The sequence below is a fragment of the Salvelinus fontinalis genome, chromosome 14 (genome assembly GCF_029448725.1).
Source record: "Salvelinus fontinalis isolate EN_2023a chromosome 14, ASM2944872v1, whole genome shotgun sequence".
Classification (NCBI taxonomy): domain Eukaryota; kingdom Metazoa; phylum Chordata; class Actinopteri; order Salmoniformes; family Salmonidae; genus Salvelinus; species Salvelinus fontinalis.
Window position 1 is genome coordinate 9419119 of NC_074678.1, and position 20845 is coordinate 9439963.

The 20845-nt window shown below is 46.9% G+C and overlaps 1 protein-coding gene across 2 annotated transcripts in view; it reads right to left on the reverse strand.

Moving 5' to 3' along the window:
* Positions 1-20845, reverse strand: part of LOC129869467 (ras-related protein Rab-6B) — a 139361-nt gene that overhangs the window by 82503 nt on the left and 36013 nt on the right. For both annotated transcript variants that reach the window (XM_055943919.1, XM_055943917.1), the window contains exon 2: positions 14148-14206. In XM_055943919.1, coding sequence (XP_055799894.1) covers positions 14148-14206 — 59 coding nt within the window. The remainder of the gene's footprint in view (positions 1-14147; positions 14207-20845) is intronic.

A 20845-nucleotide genomic window follows, 5' to 3' on the forward strand; every position in this document is an offset into this window, starting at 1 on the left:
AGGAGGAGGCAGGTAGCTGAGTCCAGGGGCAGGCAGAAGGTCATACACAGGAGGAGGCAGGTAGCTGGGTCCAGGGGCAGGCAGGTCATACACAGGAGGAGGCAGGAAGCTGGGTCCAGGGGCAGGCAGAAGGTCATACACAGGAGGAGGCAGGTAGCTGAGTCCAGGGGCAGGCAGAAGGTCATACACAGGAGGAGGCAGGTAGCTGGGTCCAGGGGCAGGCAGGTCATACACAGGAGGAGGCAGGAAGCTGGGTCCAGGGGCAGGCAGAAGGTCATACACAGGAGGAGGCAGGAAGCTGGGTCCAGGGGCAGGCAGGTCATACACAGGAGGAGGCAGGAAGCTGGGTCCAGGGGCAGGCAGAAGGTCATACACAGGAGGAGGCAGGTAGCTGGGTCCAGGCTCATGCAGAAGGTCATACACAGGAGGAGGCAGGAAGCTGGGTCCAGGGGCAGGCAGGTCATACACAGGAGGAGGCAGGAAGCTGGGTCCAGGGGCAGGCAGAAGGTCATACACAGGAGGAGGCAGGAAGCTGGGTCCAGGGGCAGGCAGGTCATACACAGGAGGAGGCAGGTAGCTGGGTCCAGGGGCAGGCAGGTCATACACAGGAGGAGGCAGGTAGCTGAGTCCAGGGGCAGGCAAAAGGTCATACACAGGAGGAGGCAGGTAGCTGGGTCCAGGGGCAGGCAGGTCATACACAGGAGGAGGCAGGAAGCTGGGTCCAGGGGCAGGCAGAAGGTCATACACAGGAGGAGGCATGTAGCTGGGTCCAGGGGCAGGCAGAAGGCCATACACAGGAGGAGGCAGGTAGCTGAGTCCAGGGGCAGGCAGAAGGCCATACACAGGAGGAGGCAGGTAGCTGGGTCCAGGGGCAGGCAGAAGGTCATACACAGGAGGAGGCAGGTAGCTGGGTCCAGGGGCAGGCAGAAGGTCATACACAGGAGGAGGCAGGTAGCTGGGTCCAGGGGCAGGCAGGTCATACACAGGAGGAGGCAGGTAGCTGGGTCCAGGGGCAGGCAGAAGGTCATACACAGGAGGAGGCAGGTAGCTGGGTCCAGGGGCAGGCAGAAGGTCATACACAGGAGGAGGCAGGTAGCTGGGTCCAGGGGCAGGCAGGTCATACACAGGAGGAGGCAGGTAGCTGGGTCCAGGGGCAGGCAGAAGGTCATACACAGGGGGTCCAAAAAGGCAACAGTACAGGCAGGGAAAAGGCTAGTAAAGTAGTCCGGGAGATCAAGAAATAGGTTGATAACAGGAAATCCGATAGGTTAAAGTACAGGAAGGGAATAGGCAAAAGGCGTCGTTGGTGAGGCAGGCAAAACTATCATACACAGAGGAGTAAATCACAGGGGAAAACCAGCGCTCTGAATAGAAGTGTGTCACAAAACAAACAATAGCTCACAATGATGGGGTGCAAAGAACTGAACTAAATAGTGTGTGATAATGACATACAGGTGTGTGACCAGGTGATCAGAATTCAGGTGATTGGGATCTGGACAGTGAGCTGCGTTCAGGGGATCTATGTGTTTGAGAGTGTGAGCTGGAAGCAGACATTACAGTTTTAGTCCTTTTAGTTAACACTGAAAGCATTTTTCTATATCCAGAAAATTCATACACAAAAATATATCTATACAATATATATATATATTTATTTTTTTACACTGTTTGGACAAAAAAACGCTCAAGACCTTCAATTGCAGAAAAATCCCTGCATACACAGGGAGTCTGAATGATATAGCTCTTCATCACGTCTCCCCACGGCCAACTCCCAAACACACAGAAAAATCCCTGCATACACAGGGAGTCTGAATGATATAGCTCTTCATCACGTCTCCCCACGGCCAACTCCCAAACACACAGAAAAATCCCTGCATACACAGGGAGTCTGAATGATATAGCTCTTCATCACGTCTCCCCACGGCCAACTCCCAAACACACAGAAAAATCCCTGCATACACAGGGAGTCTGAATGATATAGCTCTTCATCACGTCTCCCCACGGCCAACTCCCAAACACACAGAAAAATCCCTGCATACACAGGGAGTCTGAATGATATAGCTCTTCATCACGTCTCCCCACGGCCAACTCCCAAACACACAGAAAAATCCCTGCATACACAGGGAGTCTGAATGATATAGCTCTTCATCACGTCTCCCCACGGCCAACTCCCAAACACACAGAAAAATCCCTGCATACACAGGGAGTCTGAATGATATAGCTCTTCATCACGTCTCCCCACGGCCAACTCCCAAACACACAGAAAAATCCCTGCATACACAGGGAGTCTGAATGATATAGCTCTTCATCACGTCTCCCCACGGCCAACTCCCAAACACACAGAAAAATCCCTGCATACACAGGGAGTCTGAATGATATAGCTCTTCATCACGTCTCCCCACGGCCAACTCCCAAACACACAGAAAAATCCCTGCATACACAGGGAGTCTGAATGATATAGCTCTTCATCACGTCTCCCCACGGCCAACTCCCAAACACACAGAAAAATCCCTGCATACACAGGGAGTCTGAATGATATAGCTCTTCATCACGTCTCCCCACGGCCAACTCCCAAACACACAGAAAAATCCCTGCATACACAGGGAGTCTGAATGATATAGCTCTTCATCACGTCTCCCCACGGCCAACTCCCAAACACACAGAAAAATCCCTGCATACACAGGGAGTCTGAATGATATAGCTCTTCATCACGTCTCCCCACGGCCAACTCCCAAACACACAGAAAAATCCCTGCATACACAGGGAGTCTGAATGATATAGCTCTTCATCACGTCTCCCCACGGCCAACTCCCAAACACACAGTTCAAGGAAAGGTATTACGTATTCAGAGGCATGGTTTCAGATTGCTCAAGTCAACAGCAAACCTGTTGTTTTTAAACAGACACCTCACGGGCACAACGCCTCTCCCCTATTTGACCTAGATGTTTTGTGTGTATGTATTGATTTGTAGGATACAGTATTTGTGACATTTTAAATGTACGTAGTTCTGTCCCTGAGCTGTTCTTTTCTATTAATGTTCTGTATTATGTCATGTTTCATGTGGTCCGCAGGAAGAGTAGCTGCTGCTTTTGCAACAGTTAATGGGGATCCTAATAAAATGCAACATGAACGCACACAACGGCAAACTCTCTCTCTCTCTCTACTCTCTCTCAATACGCCAGACACTTTCAGACCTCCAAAGGTCCAGAGCGTCTGTCTTGTCACAGGCCAGTGCCCAGCTCTGTATGTCTGAGTGACAGCTCAGTCAGTTGAGAGAGCAGCTCCAAGCCCCCGGAGGATCTCTGAGCCTTTTAGTGTGTTCTGCCAGGCAGAGAGACTTCCCGCCTGGATCTCTGAGCCTTTTAGTGTGTTCTGCCAGGCAGAGAGACTTCCCGCCTGGATCTCTGAGCCTTTTAGTGTGTTCTGCCAGGCAGAGAGACTTCCCGCCTGGATCTCTGAGCCTTTTAGTGTGTTCTGCCAGGCAGAGAGACTTCCCGCCTGGATCTCTGAGCCTTTTAGTGTGTTCTGCCAGGCAGACTCTGAGCCTTTTAGTGTGTTCTGCCAGGCAGAGAGACTTCCCGCCTGGATCTCTGAGCCTTTTAGTGTGTTCTGCCAGTCTTGCCTGTCTTCTCTTGAGAGCCAGGTTTGCCTTCGATGGCCTGTCTCAATAGCGAGGCTATTTTAGGCTATTTATGCTATAGTCTGTACACAGTCTAAGATTTCCTTAATTTTGGGTCAAATCAAATTTAATTTGTCACATGCGCCGCATACAACAGGTGTAGAAATAGTTACTTACAAGCCCTTAACCAACAATGCTCTAAAATAAGTGTGAAGTAAAAAATACAAAATAGAAAATAAAAGTAACAAATAATTAAACAGCAGTAAAATTACAAGCGAGGCTATATACAGGGTATTACGGTACCGAGTCAATGTGGAGGCTATATACAGGGGGTACCGGTACAGAGTCAATGTGGAGGCTATATACAGGGGGTACCGGTACAGAGTCAATGTGGAGGCTATATACAGGGGGTACCGGTACAGAGTCAATGTGGAGGCTATATACAGGGGGTACTGGTACAGAGTCAATGTGGAGGCTATATACAGGGGGTACCGGTACAGAGTCAATGTGGAGGCTATATACAGGGGGTACCGGTACAGAGTCAATGTGGAGGTTATATACAGGGGGTACCGGTACAGAGTCAATGTGGAGGCTATATACAGGGTGTTACGGTACAGAGTCAATGTGGAGGCTATATACAGGGGGTACCGGTACAGAGTCAATGTGGAGGCTATATACAGGGGGTACCGGTACAGAGTCAATGTGCGAGGGCACCGGTTAGTCGAGGTACTTGAGGTAATTTGTACATGTAGGTAGAGTTAAAGTGACTATGCATAGATTATAAACAGAGAGTAGCAGCGGTGTAAAATAGGGGTCTGGGTAACCCTTTGATTAGCTGTTCAGGAGTCTTATGGCTTGGGGGGTAGAAACTGTTTAGAAGTGTTAGCTCTGTACCTTTCCTCCTTGTCAATCATCATTGGCTCATTGGTGAAATTAGCATTATGACAATATCTTTAATTAAATCATTAAAAAAAAAAATATTTAATGCAATTGCAGACAGAAGTTGACAAACAGGAAGAGGGACATAGCACACATGTTTCTGAGTAAGTTCTGCATCACACAAAAGGTCACACAAAAGGTCACACGAAAGGTCTCTAGTTGTTTTATTAAACCGAAGTCTCGCCTTAGTGATGTCACTGACTACGTCATTACCTTTTTAACTCCTGAGACCAAAACCCTGCATCCACAGCTATACAAACATAGAGTTTCAGTGTTTATCTAAAAGCTAGGCAATAAATGTCCCCTCCCCAAAGTAGATTTATAGTGGAATGTCTGAGTCGTCTCTTATCTCCCACAATCCCCTGCAGAGTTCTGTCTCGGTCACACATTTAGAAGAGAGAGAAAGAGCACACAACTGTGGAACAATTCCAAAACGATATAATGAATATGTTAATCTGTAGTCTAGGACCCTATAAATGTAAGGAGGGAGGGGTCTTATAACTCCTCCCCTTCTATTAATATAACATGCGCATAATCAATTATTCTAATACATCAAACATTTGTACAGCCCCAAATCATGACCCCTAGGGGAATCCTGACAGAAGCCTCTTGGACCTCGACTTGGCACTCCGGTACCGCTTGCCGTGAGGTAGCAGAGAGAATAGTCTATGAGACTAGGGTGGCTGGAGTCTTTGACAATTTTTAGGGCCTTCCTCTGACACCGCCTGGTATAGAGGTCCTGGATGGCAGGAAGCTTGGCCCCAGTGATGTACTGAGCCGTACACACTACCCTCTGTAGTGCCTTGCGGTCGGAGGCCGAGCAGTTGCCATACCAGGCAGTGAGGCAACCCGTCAGGATGCTCTCGATGGTGCAGCTGTAAAACATTTTGCCAAATCTTTTCAGTCTTCTGGGGGGGGAATAGGTTTTGTTGTGCCCTCTTCACGACTGTCTTGGTGTGCTTAGACCATGTTAGTTTATTGGTGATGTGAATATCAGGGAACTTGAAGCTCTCAACCTGCTCCACTACAGCCCTGTCGATGAGAATGGGGGCGTGCTCAGTCCTCCATTTCCTGTAGTCCACAGTCATCTCCTTTGTCTTGATCATGTTGAGGGAGAGGTTGTTGTCATGGCACCACATAGCCATGTCTCGGACCTCCTCCCTATAGGCTGTCTCATCGTTGTCGGTCAGTCACAGTGGTCAGGTATTCTGCCACTGTGTACTTTCTGTTTAGGGCCAGATAGCATTCTAGTTTGCTCTGTTTTTTTTGTAAATTCTTTTCAATGTGTCAAGTAATTATATTTTTGTTTTCTCATGATTTGGTTGGGTCTAATTGTGTTTCTGTTCTTTGTGTTTCTTTCTGTTTTCTGTCCTGTGGCTCTGTGGGGTCTGTTTGTGTTTGTGAACAGAGCCCTAGGACCAGCTTGCTTAGGGGACTCTTCTCCAGGTTCATCTCTCTGTAGGTGATGGCTTTGTTATGGAAGGTTTGGGAATCACTTCCTTTTCTGTGATTGTAGAATTTAACGGCTCTTTTCTGGATTTTGATCATTAGCGGGTATCGGCCTAACTCTGCTCTGCATGCATTGTTTGGTGTTTTACGGTGTACACAGAGGATATTTGTGTTTGTCCTTCAAGTCCTTCAAGTTCCCTGATATTCACATCACCAACAAACTAACATGGTCTAAGCACACCAAGACAGTCGTGAAGAGGGCACAACAAAACCTATTCCCCCCCCAGAAGACTGAAAAGATTTGGCAAAATGTTTTACAGCTGCACCATCGAGAGCATCCTGACGGGTTGCCTCACTGCCTGCTATGGCAACTGCTCGGCCTCCGACCGCAAGGCACTACAGAGGATAGTGTGTACGGCTCAGTACATCACTGGGGCCAAGCTTCCTGCCATCCAGGACCTCTATACCAGGCGGTGTCAGAGGAAGGCCCTAAAAATGTTTGTCCCATTTTGCGAATTTTTGGTTGGTGAGCGGACACCAGACCTCACAACGTTAAAGGGCAATGGGTTCTATAACTGATTCAAGTATTTTTAGCCAGATCCTAATTGGTATGTTGAATTTTAAGTTCCTTTTGATGGCATAGAATGCCCTTCTTGCTTTGTCTCAGATCGTTCACAACTTTGTGGAAGTTACCAGTTGGGGCTGATGTTTAGGCCGAGGTATGTAAAGTTTTGTGTGTGCTATAGGGTAACGGTGTATAAATGGAATTTGTATTAATGGTCTTGGCAACTGGACATTTTATGCTAAGAGCTGCTACACTAAGAGCTGCTACACTAAGAGCTGCTACACTAAGAGCTGCTACATTAAGAGCTGCTACATTAAGAGCTGCTACATTAAGAGCTGCTACACTAAGAGCTGCTACATTAAGAGCTGCTACACTAAGAGCTGCTACACTAAGAGCTGCTACACTAAGAGCTGCTACACTAAGAGCTGCTACACTAAGAGCTGCTATACTAAGAGCTGCTACACTAAGAGCTGCTATACTAAGAGCTGCTACATTAAGAGCTGCTATACCAAGAGCTGCTACATTAAGAGCTGCTACATTAAGAGCTGCTACATTAAGAGCTGCTACATTAAGAGCTGCTACATTAAGAGCTCCTACATTAAGAGCTGCTACATTAAGAGCTGCTACACGAAGAGCTGCTATACTATGAGCTGCTATACTAAGAGCTGCTACATTAAGAGCTGCTACATTAAGAGCTGCTACATTAAGAGCTGCTACATTAAGAGCTGCTACATTAAGAGCTGCTACACTAAGAGCTGCTACATTAAGAGCTGCTACACTAAGAGCTGCTACACTAAGAGCTGCTACACTAAGAGCTGCTATACTAAGAGCTGCTACATTAAGAGCTGCTATACCAAGAGCTGCTACATTAAGAGCTGCTACATTAAGAGCTGCTACATTAAGAGCTGCTACATTAAGAGCTGCTACATTAAGAGCTGCTACATTAAGAGCTCCTACATTAAGAGCTGCTACATTAAGAGCTGCTACACGAAGAGCTGCTATACTATGAGCTGCTATACTAAGAGCTGCTACATTAAGAGCTGCTATACCAAGAGCTGCTACATTAAGAGCTGCTACACTAAGAGCTGCTACACTAAGAGCTGCTACATTAAGAGCTGCTACATTAAGAGCTGCTACATTAAGAGCTGATAGACTAAGAGCTGCTACACTACGAGCTGCTACACTAAGAGCTGCTACACTACGAGCTGCTACACTACGAGCTGCTACACTACGAGCTGCTACACTAAGAGCTGCTACACTAAGAGCTGCTACACTGAGATCTGTTACACTAAGAGCTGCTACATTAAGAGCTGCTACATTAAGAGCTGCTACACTAAGAGCTGCTACATTAAGAGCTGCTACATTAAGAGCTGCTACACTAAGATCTGCTACATTAAGAGCTGCTACACTAAGAGCTGCTATACTACGAGCTGCTACACTAAGAGCTGCTACACTAAGAGCTGCTACATTAAGAGCTGCTATACTAAGAGCTGCTATACTAAGAGCTGTTACACTAAGAGCTGCTACAGTAAGAGCTGCTACATTAAGAGCTGCTACAGTAAGAGCTGCTACATTAAGAGCTGCTACATTAAGAGCTGCTACATTAAGAGCTGCTACATTAAGAGCTGCTACATTAAGAGCTGCTACAATAAGAGCTGCTACATTAAGAGCTGCTACATTAAGAGCTGCTACACTAAGAGCTGCTACATTAAGAGCTGCTATACTAAGAGCTGTTACACTAAGAGCTGCTACACTAAGAGCTGCTACACTAAGAGCTGCTACATTAAGAGCTGCTATACTAAGAGCTGCTATACTAAGAGCTGTTACACTAAGAGCTGCTACACTAAGAGCTGCTACACTAAGAGCTGCTACATTAAGAGCTGCTATACTAAGAGCTGCTATACTAAGAGCTGCTACATTAAGAGCTGCTACATTAAGAGCTGCTACACTAAGAGCTGCTACACTAAGAGCTGCTACAGTAAGAGCTGCTACATTAAGAGCTGCTACATTAAGAGCTGCTACACTAAGATCTGCTACATTAAGAGCTGCTACACTAAGAGCTGCTATACTACGAGCTGCTACACTAAGAGCTGCTACACTAAGAGCTGCTACATTAAGAGCTGCTACACTAAGAGCTGATACACTAAGAGCTGATACACTAAGAGCTGCTACACTAAGAGCTGCTACATTAAGAACTCCTACATTAAGAGCTGCTATACTAAGAGCTGCTACACTAAGAGCTGCTACACTAAGAGCTGCTACACTAAGAGCTGCTACATTAAGAGCCGCTACACTAAGAACTCCTACATTAAGAGCTGCTATACTAAGAGCTGCTACACTAAGAGCTGCTACATTAAGAGCTGTTACACTAAGAGCTGCTACATTAAGAGCTGTTACACTAAGAGCTGCTACATTAAGAGCTGTTACACTAAGAGCTGCTACATTAAGAGCTGTTACACTAAGAGCTGCTACACTAAGAGCTGCTACATTAAGAGCTGATACACTAAGAGCTGATACACTAAGAGCTGCTACACTAAGAGCTGTTACACTAAGAGCTGATACATTACGAGCTGCTATACTAAGAGCTTCTACACTAAGAGCTGCTACACTAAGAGCTGCTACACTAAGAGCTGCTACATTAAGAGCTGCTATACTAAGAGCTGCTACACTAAGAGCTGCTACATTAAGAGCTGTTACACTAAGAGCTGCTACATTAAGAGCTGATACACTAAGAGCTGCTACACTAAGAGCTGCTACATTAATAGTGTATAAATGAGCAGACTGTAATCAAGTTGAGTTACATTTGTGGCCTTGTGACAGAGCAAGGTAGAGAAGGACAAACACACACACACACACACACACACACACACACACACACACACACACACACACACACACACACACACACACACACACACACACACACACACACACACACACACACTCTCTTTTTGTCTCTCTCTCTCTCTTTTTGTCTTTCTCTCTCTCTCTCTCTCTGACTGATAAAAGCGACACATTATAATTCCTTGTTAACGACACTCCTCCAGCGACCACACTGCTCCTTCTCTCCCCGACTGTCAAGAGACCTGGATCAAGCTCTCGCTAAAATAAGCCCAAGTCAGAGAGGGTTTCACAGAGAAAGCCCTTAGTTTCAAAGAGCCATAGTTCTGCTTTATGCGAATTCAGCCCCTCACAAAACAACAACAACAACAAAAAAGACACCAACTTTGAACAGTCGTTCTGGAGCGAGTCTGTGTCCGAGTTCCAAATAGCACCCTATGGCCTATATAGTGCTTTACTTTTAACGATCAGAGCCCTGGGCCCTGGTGCTCGCTACGAAGGGTAAAGGGTGCCATTTGGTACATCTCTGTGTTCATTCAGGACTCCCGATATCCAGGGATAGAAGGGGATACAGTGTGCATTGTTAGAGCTACGGCCGTCTCTGAGCTACCAGAAAGCATCTCATCCACTCACAATACAGCATCCCAAATCTCATTACAACATAGCACTGGATTTACACTGAACTGCTATGAACAGGGAGTGGCTGGTTGAGTCTTACACATCTCTTCTCCTCGGGGGGAAGTGGTGAGATGGCGAGGGAACGCTTTGTTTGTTACACAAAACATTCTCTAAATCAAGTCCATATGGCACCCTATCGCCTATATATATATAGTGTACAACTAGCCTATGGGGCTCTGGTCAAAAGTATTGCACTATATAGGCGATAGGGGGCCATTTGGGATCGATCTCAAATCAAGTACCAGCTGAGATGCTGCTGGTTGTTTCAATCGGTGAGACTCACTGAAGAATTATCAGACTGTGGTGTCTGTCTGATGGTGTGCTGTCTGTCTGATGGTGTCTGTCTGATGGTGTGCTGTCTGTCTGATGGTGTCTGTCTGTCTGATGGTGTCTGTCTGTCTGATGGTGTGCTGTCTGTCTGATGGTGTGTTGTCTGTCTGATGGTGTGCTGTCTGTGTGATGGTGTCTGTCTGTCTGATGGTGTGCTGTCTGTATGATGGTGTGCTGTCTGTATGACGGTGTGCTGTCTGTCTGATGGTGTGCTGTCTGTCTGATGGTGTGCTGTCTGTCTGATGGTGTGCTGTCTGTATGATGGTGTGCTGTCTGTCTGATGGTGTGCTGTCTGTCTGATGGTATCTGTCTGTCAGATGTTGTCTGTCTGATGGTGTGCTGTCTGTGTGATGGTGTCTGTCTGTCTGATGGTGTGCTGTCTGTATGATGGTGTGCTGTCTGTATGACGGTGTGCTGTCTGTCTGATGGTGTGCTGTCTGTCTGATGGTGTCTGTCTGATGGTGTGTGCTGTCTGTCAGATGGTGTGTGCTGTCTGTCTGATGGCGTGCTGTCTGTCTGATGGTGTGTGCTGTCTGTCTGATGGTGTGTGCTGTCTGTCTGATGGTGTGTGCTGTCTGTCTGATGGTGTGCTGTCTGTCTGATGGTGTGTGCTGTCTGTCTGATGGTGTGCTGTCTGTCTGATGGTGTGCTGTCTGTCTGATGGTGTGTGCTGTCTGTCTGATGGTGTGTTGTCTGTCTGATGGTGTGCTGTCTGTCTGATGGTGTGCTGTCTGTATGATGGTATGCTGTCTGTCTGATGGTGTGCTGTCTGTCTGATGGTGTGCTGTCTGTCTGATGGTGTCTGTCTGTCTGATGGTGTGCTGTCTGTATGATGGTATGCTGTCTGTCTGATGGTGTGCTGTCTGTCTGATGGTGTGTGCTGTCTGTCTGATGGTGTGCTGTCTGTCTGATGGTGTGTGCTGTCTATCTGATGGTGTGTGCTGTCTATCTGATGGTGTGTGCTGTCTGTCTGAATGGTGTCTTGTCTGCCTGATGGTGTCTTGTCTGCCTGATGGTGTGCTGTCTGTCTGATGGTGTGTGCTGTCTGTCTGATGGTGTGCTGTCTGTCTGATGGTGTGTGCTGTCTATCTGATGGTGTGTGCTGTCTATCTGATGGTGTGTGCTGTCTGTCTGAATGGTGTCTTGTCTGCCTGAGGGTGTCTTGTCTGCCTGATGGTGTGTGCTGTCTGTCTGACGGTGTGTGCTGTCTGTCTGACGGTGTGTGCTGTCTGTCTGACGGTGTGTGCTGTCTGTCTGATGGTGCGCTGTCTGTCTGATGGTGTGCGCTGTCTGTCTGATGGTGTGCGCTGTCTGTTTAATGTTGTGCGCTGTCTGTCTGATGGTGTGTGCTGTCTGCCTGATGGTGTCTGTCTGTCTGATGGTGTCTGTCTGTCTAATGGTGTGCTGTCTGCCTGATGGTGTCTTGTCTGTCTGATGGTGTCTGTCTGTCTGATGGTGAGCTGTCTGTCTAATGGTGTGCTGTCTGTCTGACGGTGCGTGTTGTCTGTCTGATGGAGTGTGCCTGTCTGACGGTGTGCTGTCTGTCTGACGATGTGCTGTCTGTCTGACGGTGTGCTGTCTGTCTGATGGGGTGCTGTCTGTCTGATGGGGTGCTGTCTGTCTGACGGTGTGCGCTGTCTGTCTGACGGTGTGTGCTGTCTGTCTGACGGTGTGTGCTGTCTGTCTGATGGTGTGTGCTGTCTGTCTGATGGTGTGTGCTGTCTGTCTTATGGTGTGTGCTGTCTGTCTTACGGTGTGCGCTGTCTGTCTGATGGTGTGTGCTGTCTGTCTGATGGTGTGTGCTGTCTGTCTTATGGTGTGTGCTGTCTATCTGATGGTGTGTGCTGTCTGTCTGATGGTGTGTGCTGTCTGTCTGATGGTGTGTGCTGTCTGTCTTATGGTGTGTGCTGTCTATCTGATGGTGTGTGCTGTCTGTCTGATGGTGTGTGCTGTCTGTCTGACGGTGTGTGCTGTCTATCTGATGGTGTGTGCTGTCTGTCTTATGGTGTGTGCTGTCTATCTGATGGTGTGTGCTGTCTGTCTGATGGTGTGTGCTGTCTGTCTGATGGTGTGTGCTGTCTGTCTTATGGTGTGTGCTGTCTATCTGATGGTGTGTGCTGTCTGTCTGACGGTGTGCGCTGTCTGTCTGACGGTGTGTAATCCTTGTTATCATCACTGACTGAATGTAAACATTGACTGTCATGAGAAGCAGAGAGTAATGTATCTAGACTCAACCCATTTAATATGGCACCAACTCTGTCATTCTGACGTGACAAGGCAAACACATTATTCATTTTAATTTCTCTAGCAATGTGTTGCTCATCATGAACAGAGAGGAGACCGCCAGTAAACAATAACAGTTGGATACATCTAGTATTTTTTTATCATCGTTCCTTTCTCTACCTAAACATACATTATTTAAGGTCTAAATGATGCCAACTTGCTGAGGGCAGATATTAAGAGGAGAGGAGAGGAGAGGAGAGGAGAGGAGAAGATGGGGAGGTGGAGAGAGGAGAAGAGGAGGAGAGATAAGAGGAGAAGAGGGGAGAGGAGAAGATGGGGAGCGGAGGAGAGGAGAGGAGTGGAGAAGATGGGGAGGTGGAGAGAGGAGAAGAGGAGATAGAGAGGAGGGGAGAAGATGGAGAGGGGAGGAGGGGAGAGGAGAGGTTGAGGAGAGATAAGATGGGGAGGTGAGGAGAGGAGAAGAGGAGATAGAGAGGAGGGGAGAAGATGGAGAGGAGAGGAGGAGGAGAGATAAGATGAGAGGAGAAGATGGGGAGGTGAGGAGAGGATGAGGTGGGAGAGGATGAGGTGGGGGAGGAGAAGAGGATGAGAGGAGTAGGGAGAGAACAGATCAAAAGTGGTAGGAATCTTCCTAGGCCTGTCAACGTTTCAGAGGTGTCTCTTTGAACACCATGTCAGCTAAAGTCCCAACGGCAGAACCAGGGCACACGGAGGCTCAACTGAACAGGTATGAACAGGTAACACATGCATGAATAAAAACACGTGTGTGCTTGCATATGGCAGACACAGAGAAGAATGATCCACCTACACTTCAGTAACTCCAAATGATAACCTGAATTCCTTCCAAAACCGAGCAGCGTAATAAGACCACAATCAAACAGAACCGAGCAGCGGGTCACCACGTAATGAGACCACAATCAAACAGAACCGAGCAGCGTAATAAGACCACAATCAAACAGAACCGAGCAGCGGGTCACCACGTAATCAGACCACAATCAAACAGAACCGAGGAGCGTGTCACCACGTAATGAGACCACAATCACACAGAACCGAGCAGCGGGTCACCACGTAATAAGACCACAGTCACACAGAACCGAGCAGCGGGTCACCGCGTAATCAGACCACAATCAAACAGAACCGAGCAGCGGGTCACCACGTAATAAGACCACAATCAAACAGAACCGAGCAGCGGGTCACCACGTAATAAGACCACAATCACACAGAACCGAGCAGCGGGTCACCACGTAATAAGACCACAATCACACAGAACCGAGCAGCGGGTCACCACGTAATAAGACCACAATCAAACAGAAGCAGGTGGTTATTGCACATCAGGTGATGCAGGAAACCCATTTGAAGATCCCAGGGGTGGATGGGAAGGTACTCTGTCTGCTCACTGTGATTGATGGAGTGACAGAGACTACATGTAGCGAGTCAGTGACTGCCTGACGGTGGAGCTGTAGTGTGATGCCCTCCGATACCTACCTGATAGGTGTTGTCAAAGCTGTCGTACATGAATCTTGTGATCAGAGACGTCTTGCCAACTACAAGAGAGAGAGAGAGAGAGAGAGAGAGAGAGAGAGAGAGAGAGAGAGAGAGAGAGACAATGTGTTAGCTTCTGTAACAGAGAGAGAGAGAGACATAAGTAGTCTACTTTATAGGGAATAGGGCTCCGTTTGGGACGCAGATATCTTCCTCTGTGAAGGGAAGTTAACATGTTACACATGGGTAGAGGAGATGAGATGTATAGACACTGTAAATTATAAGTCACAAAGAGCTTGAGGACTTTTTCATTATATATAATGATCTTCTTTCAGTATTTCCCCACAATAAAGTAGGTTTTATATGTTTACGCCATATAAACGTGTTCAGAGAGCTATTAGAAGCCCCTCCTTACTCTGCCTGAGTGTCAGAGGCTGTTCTCATGTAACAGTCTAAACAAGCTAATCTCCGAGTTCTCCAACGGTCCCCACTCAGTACTGAAAGGTAAATCAGTGGTTCAGGGTACTCGAGGGTACAGTGGTTCAGGGTACTTCGAGGGTACAGTGGTTCAGGGTACTTCGAGGGTACAGTGGTTCAGGGTACTCGAGGGTACAGTGGTTCAGGGTACTTCGAGGGTACAGTGGTTCAGGGTACTCGAGGGTACAGTGGTTCAGGGTACTTCGAGGGTACAGTGGTTCAGGGTACTCGAGGGTACAGTGGTTCAGGGTACTTCGAGGGTACAGTGGTTCAGGGTACTTCGAGGGTACAGTGGTTCATGGTACTTCGAGGGTACAGTGGTTCAGGGTACTCGAGGGTACAGTGGTTCAGGGTACTCGAGGGTACAGTGGTTCAGGGTACTCGAGGGTACAGTGGTTCAGGGTACTTCGAGGAAAGAACACATCCTCCAAAGTTTTCTTCCAGTGCACGCACGCACGCACGCTGGCAAACATACACACTCTGTGGGGGGTTGGCGGCAGCTCAGATGTAAACAGAGAGGAAAAAGCCTGGTTTTGCTCCAGTTGAGGAAGCCGGCATAACGAGGAAAAGCTCTTGTCCACAAGTCATTTAAATGCTAATTTCCCCAAAGACACAAGACCGTTTGATTCCACAGCGAAAGGGATTTAAATGAATGGGGCTCGTAAGGCCCGGTAGACAGCTTCTGTGTGAATACAGATTATTCCCTATTCACCTACAGAGAGCCCTGTGAACCAGAGTATTCCCTATTCACCTACAGAGAGCCCTGTGACCCAGAGTATTCCCTACTCACCTACAGAGAGCCCTGTGGGCCAGAGTATTCCCTATTCACCTACAGAGAGCCCTGTGGTCCAGAGTATTCCCTATTCACCTACAGAGAGCCCTGTGACCCAGAGTATTCCCTATTCACCTACAGAGAGCCCTGTGGTCCAGAGTATTCCCTATTCACCTACAGAGAGCCCTGTGGTCCAGAGTATTCCCTATTCACCTACAGAGAGCCCTGTGACCCATAGTATTCCCTATTCACCTACAGAGAGCCCTGTGGGCCAGAGTATTCCCTATTCACCTACAGAGAGCCCTGTGGGCCATAGTATTCCCTATTCACCTACAGAGAGCCCTGTGACCCAGAGTATTCCCTATTCACCTACAGAGAGCCCTGTGGGCCAGAGTATTCCCTATTCACCTACAGAGAGCCCTGTGAACCAGAGTATTCCCTATTCACCTACAGAGAGCCCTGTGAACCAGAGTATTCCCTATTCACCTACAGAGAGCCCTGTGGTCCAGAGTATTCCCTACTCACCTACAGAGAGCCCTGTGACCCAGAGTATTCCCTACTCACCTACAGAGAGCCCTGTGACCCAGAGTATTCCCTACTCACCTACAGAGAGCCCTGTGGTCCAGAGTATTCCCTATTCACCTACAGAGAGCCCTGTGACCCAGAGTATTCCCTACTCACCTACAGAGAGCCCTGTGGGCCCTGGTCAAAACAGTGCACTTCACACCCAGTGCCTTCAGAAAGTATTCACACCCCTTGACTTTTTCCACATTTTGTTGTGTTACGGGAGGGATATCCCGGGAGGGATATCACATGGGGCTGGGCCAGGAGGGATACATGTGATATCCCTCCCGACCCAGCCCCATGTGTTATCCCTCCCGACCCAGCCCCATGTGTTATCCCTCCCGACCCAGCCCCATGTGTTATCCCTCCCGACCCAGCCCCATGTGATATCCCTCCCGACCCAGCCCCATGTGATATCCCCCCCGACCCAGCCCCATGTAATATCCCTCCCGACCCCGCCCCATGTGATATCCCTCCCGACCCAGCCCCATTTGATATCCCTCCCGACCCAGCCCCATGTGATATCCCCCCCGACCCAGCCCCATGTGATATCCCTCCCGGCCCAGCCCTATGTGATATCCCTCCCGACCCAGCCCCATGTGATATCCCTCCCGACCCAGCCCCATGTGATATCCCTCCCGACCCAGCCCCATGTGATATCCCTCCCGGCCCAGCCCTATGTGATATCCCGCCCGGCCCAGCCCTATGTGATATCCCTCCCGGCCCAGCCCTATGTGATATCCCTCCCGACCCAGCTCCATGTGATATCCCTCCCGACCCAGCCCCATGTGATATCCCTCCCGACCCAGCCCCATGTGATATCCCTCCCGGCCCAGCCCTATGTGATATCCCTCCCGACCCAGCTCCATGTGATATCCCTCCCGACCCAGCCCCATGTGATATCCCTCCCGACCCAGCCCCATGTGATATCCCTCCCGACCCAGCCCCATGTGATATCCCTCCCGACCCAGCCCCATGTGATATCCCTCCCGACCCAGCCCCATGTGATATCTCTCCCGACCCAGCCCTATGTGATATTTGACACCATCATCACTTCCTCTTCATAAAGGATGTAGGCCTATCCAACCAGGAAGGAGGCCATTTTAATTGACTTCCTGATTGATGGCAAAACAACGACTAACGTCCTAATTTTAAATATTTCATGTATTATTTACGGAGCCGGTGGAGCGGATGGCTTTATGACATTTTTCAGTTAATCACCCGTATCAGGGTAGAGTTGTCTGGACATGAATATGGAGCTCAGTTCACTATCACACTATTTACTGCAGCACAAATGGCACCCTATTCTCTATGTAGTATTCTACTTCTGACCAGAGCTTTATGGGTTCTGGTCAAAAAGTAGTGCACTATATAATAGGGAATAGGCTGTTCAACTGTAGAATGATTTGGACACGATGTGCAAAACACTCTCCCCTTTACAGCCTGAATCAGTCATTATGCAAAACATTCTCCTCCCCTTTACAGCCTGAATCAGTCATTATGCAAAACATTCTCCTCCCCTTTACAGCCTGAATCAGTCATTATGCAAAACATTCTCCTCCCCTTTATAGCCTGAATCAGTCATTATGCAAAACATTATCCCCTTTACAGCCTGAATCAGTCATTATGCAAAACATTATCCCCTTTACAGCCTGAATCAGTCATTATGCAAAACATTCTCCTCCCCTTTACAGCCTGAATCAGTCATTATGCAAAACATTATCCCCTTTACAGCCTGAATCAGTCATTATGCAAAACATTCTCCTCCCCTTTACAGCCTGAATCAGTCATTATGCAAAACATTCTCCTCCCCTTTACAGCCTGAATCAGTCATTATGCAAAACATTCTCCTCCCCTTTACAGCCTGAATCAGTCATTATGCAAAACATTCTCCTCCCCTTTACAGCCTGAATCAGTCATTATGCAAAACATTCTCCTCCCCTTTATAGCCTGAATCAGTCATTATGCAAAACATTCTCCTCCCCTTTATAGCCTGAATCAGTCATTATGCAAAACATTATCCTCCCCTTTATAGCCTGAATCAGTCATTATGCAAAACATTCTCCTCCCCTTTATAGCCTGAATCAGTCATTATGCAAAACATTCTCCTCCTCTTTACAGCCTGAATCAGTCATTATGCAAAACATTCTCCTCCCCTTTACAGCCTGAATCAGTCATTATGCAAAACATTCTCCTCTTTATAGCCTGAATCAGTCATTATGCAAAACATTCTCCTCCCCTTTACAGCCTGAATCAGTCATTATGCAAAACATTCTCCTCCCCTTTACAGCCTGAATCAGTCATTATGCAAAACATTCTCCTCCCCTTTACAGCCTGAATCAGTCATTATGCAAAACATTCTCCTCCTCTTTACAGCCTGAATCAGTCATTATGCAAAACATTCTCCTCCCCTTTACAGCCTGAATCAGTCATTATGCAAAACATTCTCCTCCCCTTTACAGCCTGAATCAGTCATTATGCAAAACATTCTCCTCCCCTTTACAGCCTGAATCAGTCATTATGCAAAACATTCTCCTCCCCTTTACAGCCTGAATCAGTCATTATGCAAAACATTCTCCTCCTCTTTACAGCCTGAATCAGTCATTATGCAAAACATTCTCCTCCCCTTTATAGCCTGAATCAGTCATTATGCAAAACATTCTCCTCCCCTTTATAGCCTGAATCGGTCATTATGCAAAACATTCTCCTCCTCTTTACAGCCTGAATCAGTCATTATGCAAAACATTCTCCTCCCCTTTATAGCCTGAATCAGTCATTATGCAAAACATTCTCCTCTTTATAGCCTGAATCAGTCATTATGCAAAACATTCTCCTCCCCTTTACAGCCTGAATCAGTCATTATGCAAAACATTCTCCTCCCCTTTACAGCCTGAATCAGTCATTATGCAAAACATTCTCCTCCTCTTTATAGCCTGAATCAGTCATTATGCAAAACATTCTCCTCCCCTTTACAGCCTGAATCAGTCATTATGCAAAACATTCTCCTCCCCTTTACAGCCTGAATCAGTCATTATGCAAAACATTCTCCTCTTTACAGCCTGAATCAGTCATTATGCAAAACATTCTCCTCCTCTTTACAGCCTGAATCAGTCATTATGCAAAACATTCTCCTCCTCTTTACAGCCTGAATCAGTCATTATGCAAAACATTCTCCTCTTTACAGCCTGAATCAGTCATTATGCAAAACATTCTCCTCCCCTTTACAGCCTGAATCAGTCATTATGCAAAACACTCTCCTCCTCTTTACAGCCTGAATCAGTCATTATGCAAAACATTCTCCTCCTCTTTATAGCCTGAATCAGTCATTATGCAAAACATTCGACTCCTCTTTATAGCCTGAATCAGTCATTATGCAAAACATTCGACTCCTCTTTACAGCCTGAATCGGTCATTATGTAAATTACGCTAGGCTCATTTATCTCTATCATGTTCAAGTAGAACCAAAACACACACACAAAAAAATGTTTTATAAAGCAAGCTGGCATGAATCTGTTTCTCTGTAATTAATGTATTATTCAGTTTACAGAATAAACAAAGCTCAACAGAATCAATACAAATAAAGTCATTAACATGTTTAAAGGTCTAATTCAGCTTTTTTATCTCCACATCAAATCATTTCTGCGTAATAATCAATAAATCAAATGTATTTATAAAGCCCTTCTTACATCAGCTGATGTCTCAAAGTGCTGTACATAAATCCAGCCAAAAACCCCAAACAGCAAGCAATGCAGGTGTAGAAGCACGGTGGCTAGGAAAAACTCCCTAGAAAGGCCAGAACCTAGGAAGAAACCTAGAGAGGAACCAGGCTATGAGGAGTGGCCAGTCCTCTTCTGGCTGTGCCGGGTGGAGATTATAACAGAACATGGCCAAGATGTTCAAATGTTCATAAATGACCAGCAGGGTCAAATAATAATAATCACAGTAGTTGTCGAGGGTGCAGCAAGTCAGCACCTCAGGAGTAAATGTCAGTTGGCTTAATGAAGTATCTTACTGTGATTAATTTAAATTAAATTGGTCAAAAAGACACAAAAATAGCTTCTTAGCAAAGAGCAATTTCTCAAGCAATAGTTTTTTTTTTTAGGACTGTCCGGGAGTGGTCTGAGTGGGGAGGGGAACATAGAAAATGAGCTGCTATTGGCAGAGGGGTTTGGAACTCTCTTTCTTATTGGTCTACTTAATAATTTACCTCCTGGTGATTTCACCACGGAAAGCCTAAACACCATCCCACCAAAACAGGCTGAAATTTAAGTTGGTCTTTTCAAACTGCTCTGACACTAACAGGGCCTCATCATCCTTCTCACCATTTCACAGAATTATTCCTCATAGTGGAGATATATATAAAACACAGTTAAACCTCATAGTGGAGATATATATAAAACACAGTTAAACCTCATAGTGAAGATATATATAAAACACAGTTAAACCTCATAGTGGAGATATATATATAAAACACAGTTAAACCTCATAGTGGAGATAAATATATAAAACACAGTTAAACCACGTTCTTGACTGCACTGGCCCTTTAATTGAAACGAATAAAAACCCATCTAGAAGAATAGGCTAGCTACAGTATCTGAATTCACCTACACAATTAGTTAAAGGTCTGACGGGAAAGGCCAGAACTTATAGCTAGCTGTCGCATCTCTCCACAACATGGTGTCACATCTCTCCACAACATGGTGTCACATCTCTCCACCACATGGTGTCACATCTCTCCACCACATAGTGTCACATCTCTCCACAACATGTTGTCACATCTCTCCACCACATGGTGTCACATCTCTCCACCACATGGTGTCACATCTCTCCACAACATGTTGTCACATCTCTCCACCACATAGTGTCACATCTCTCCACAACACGGTGT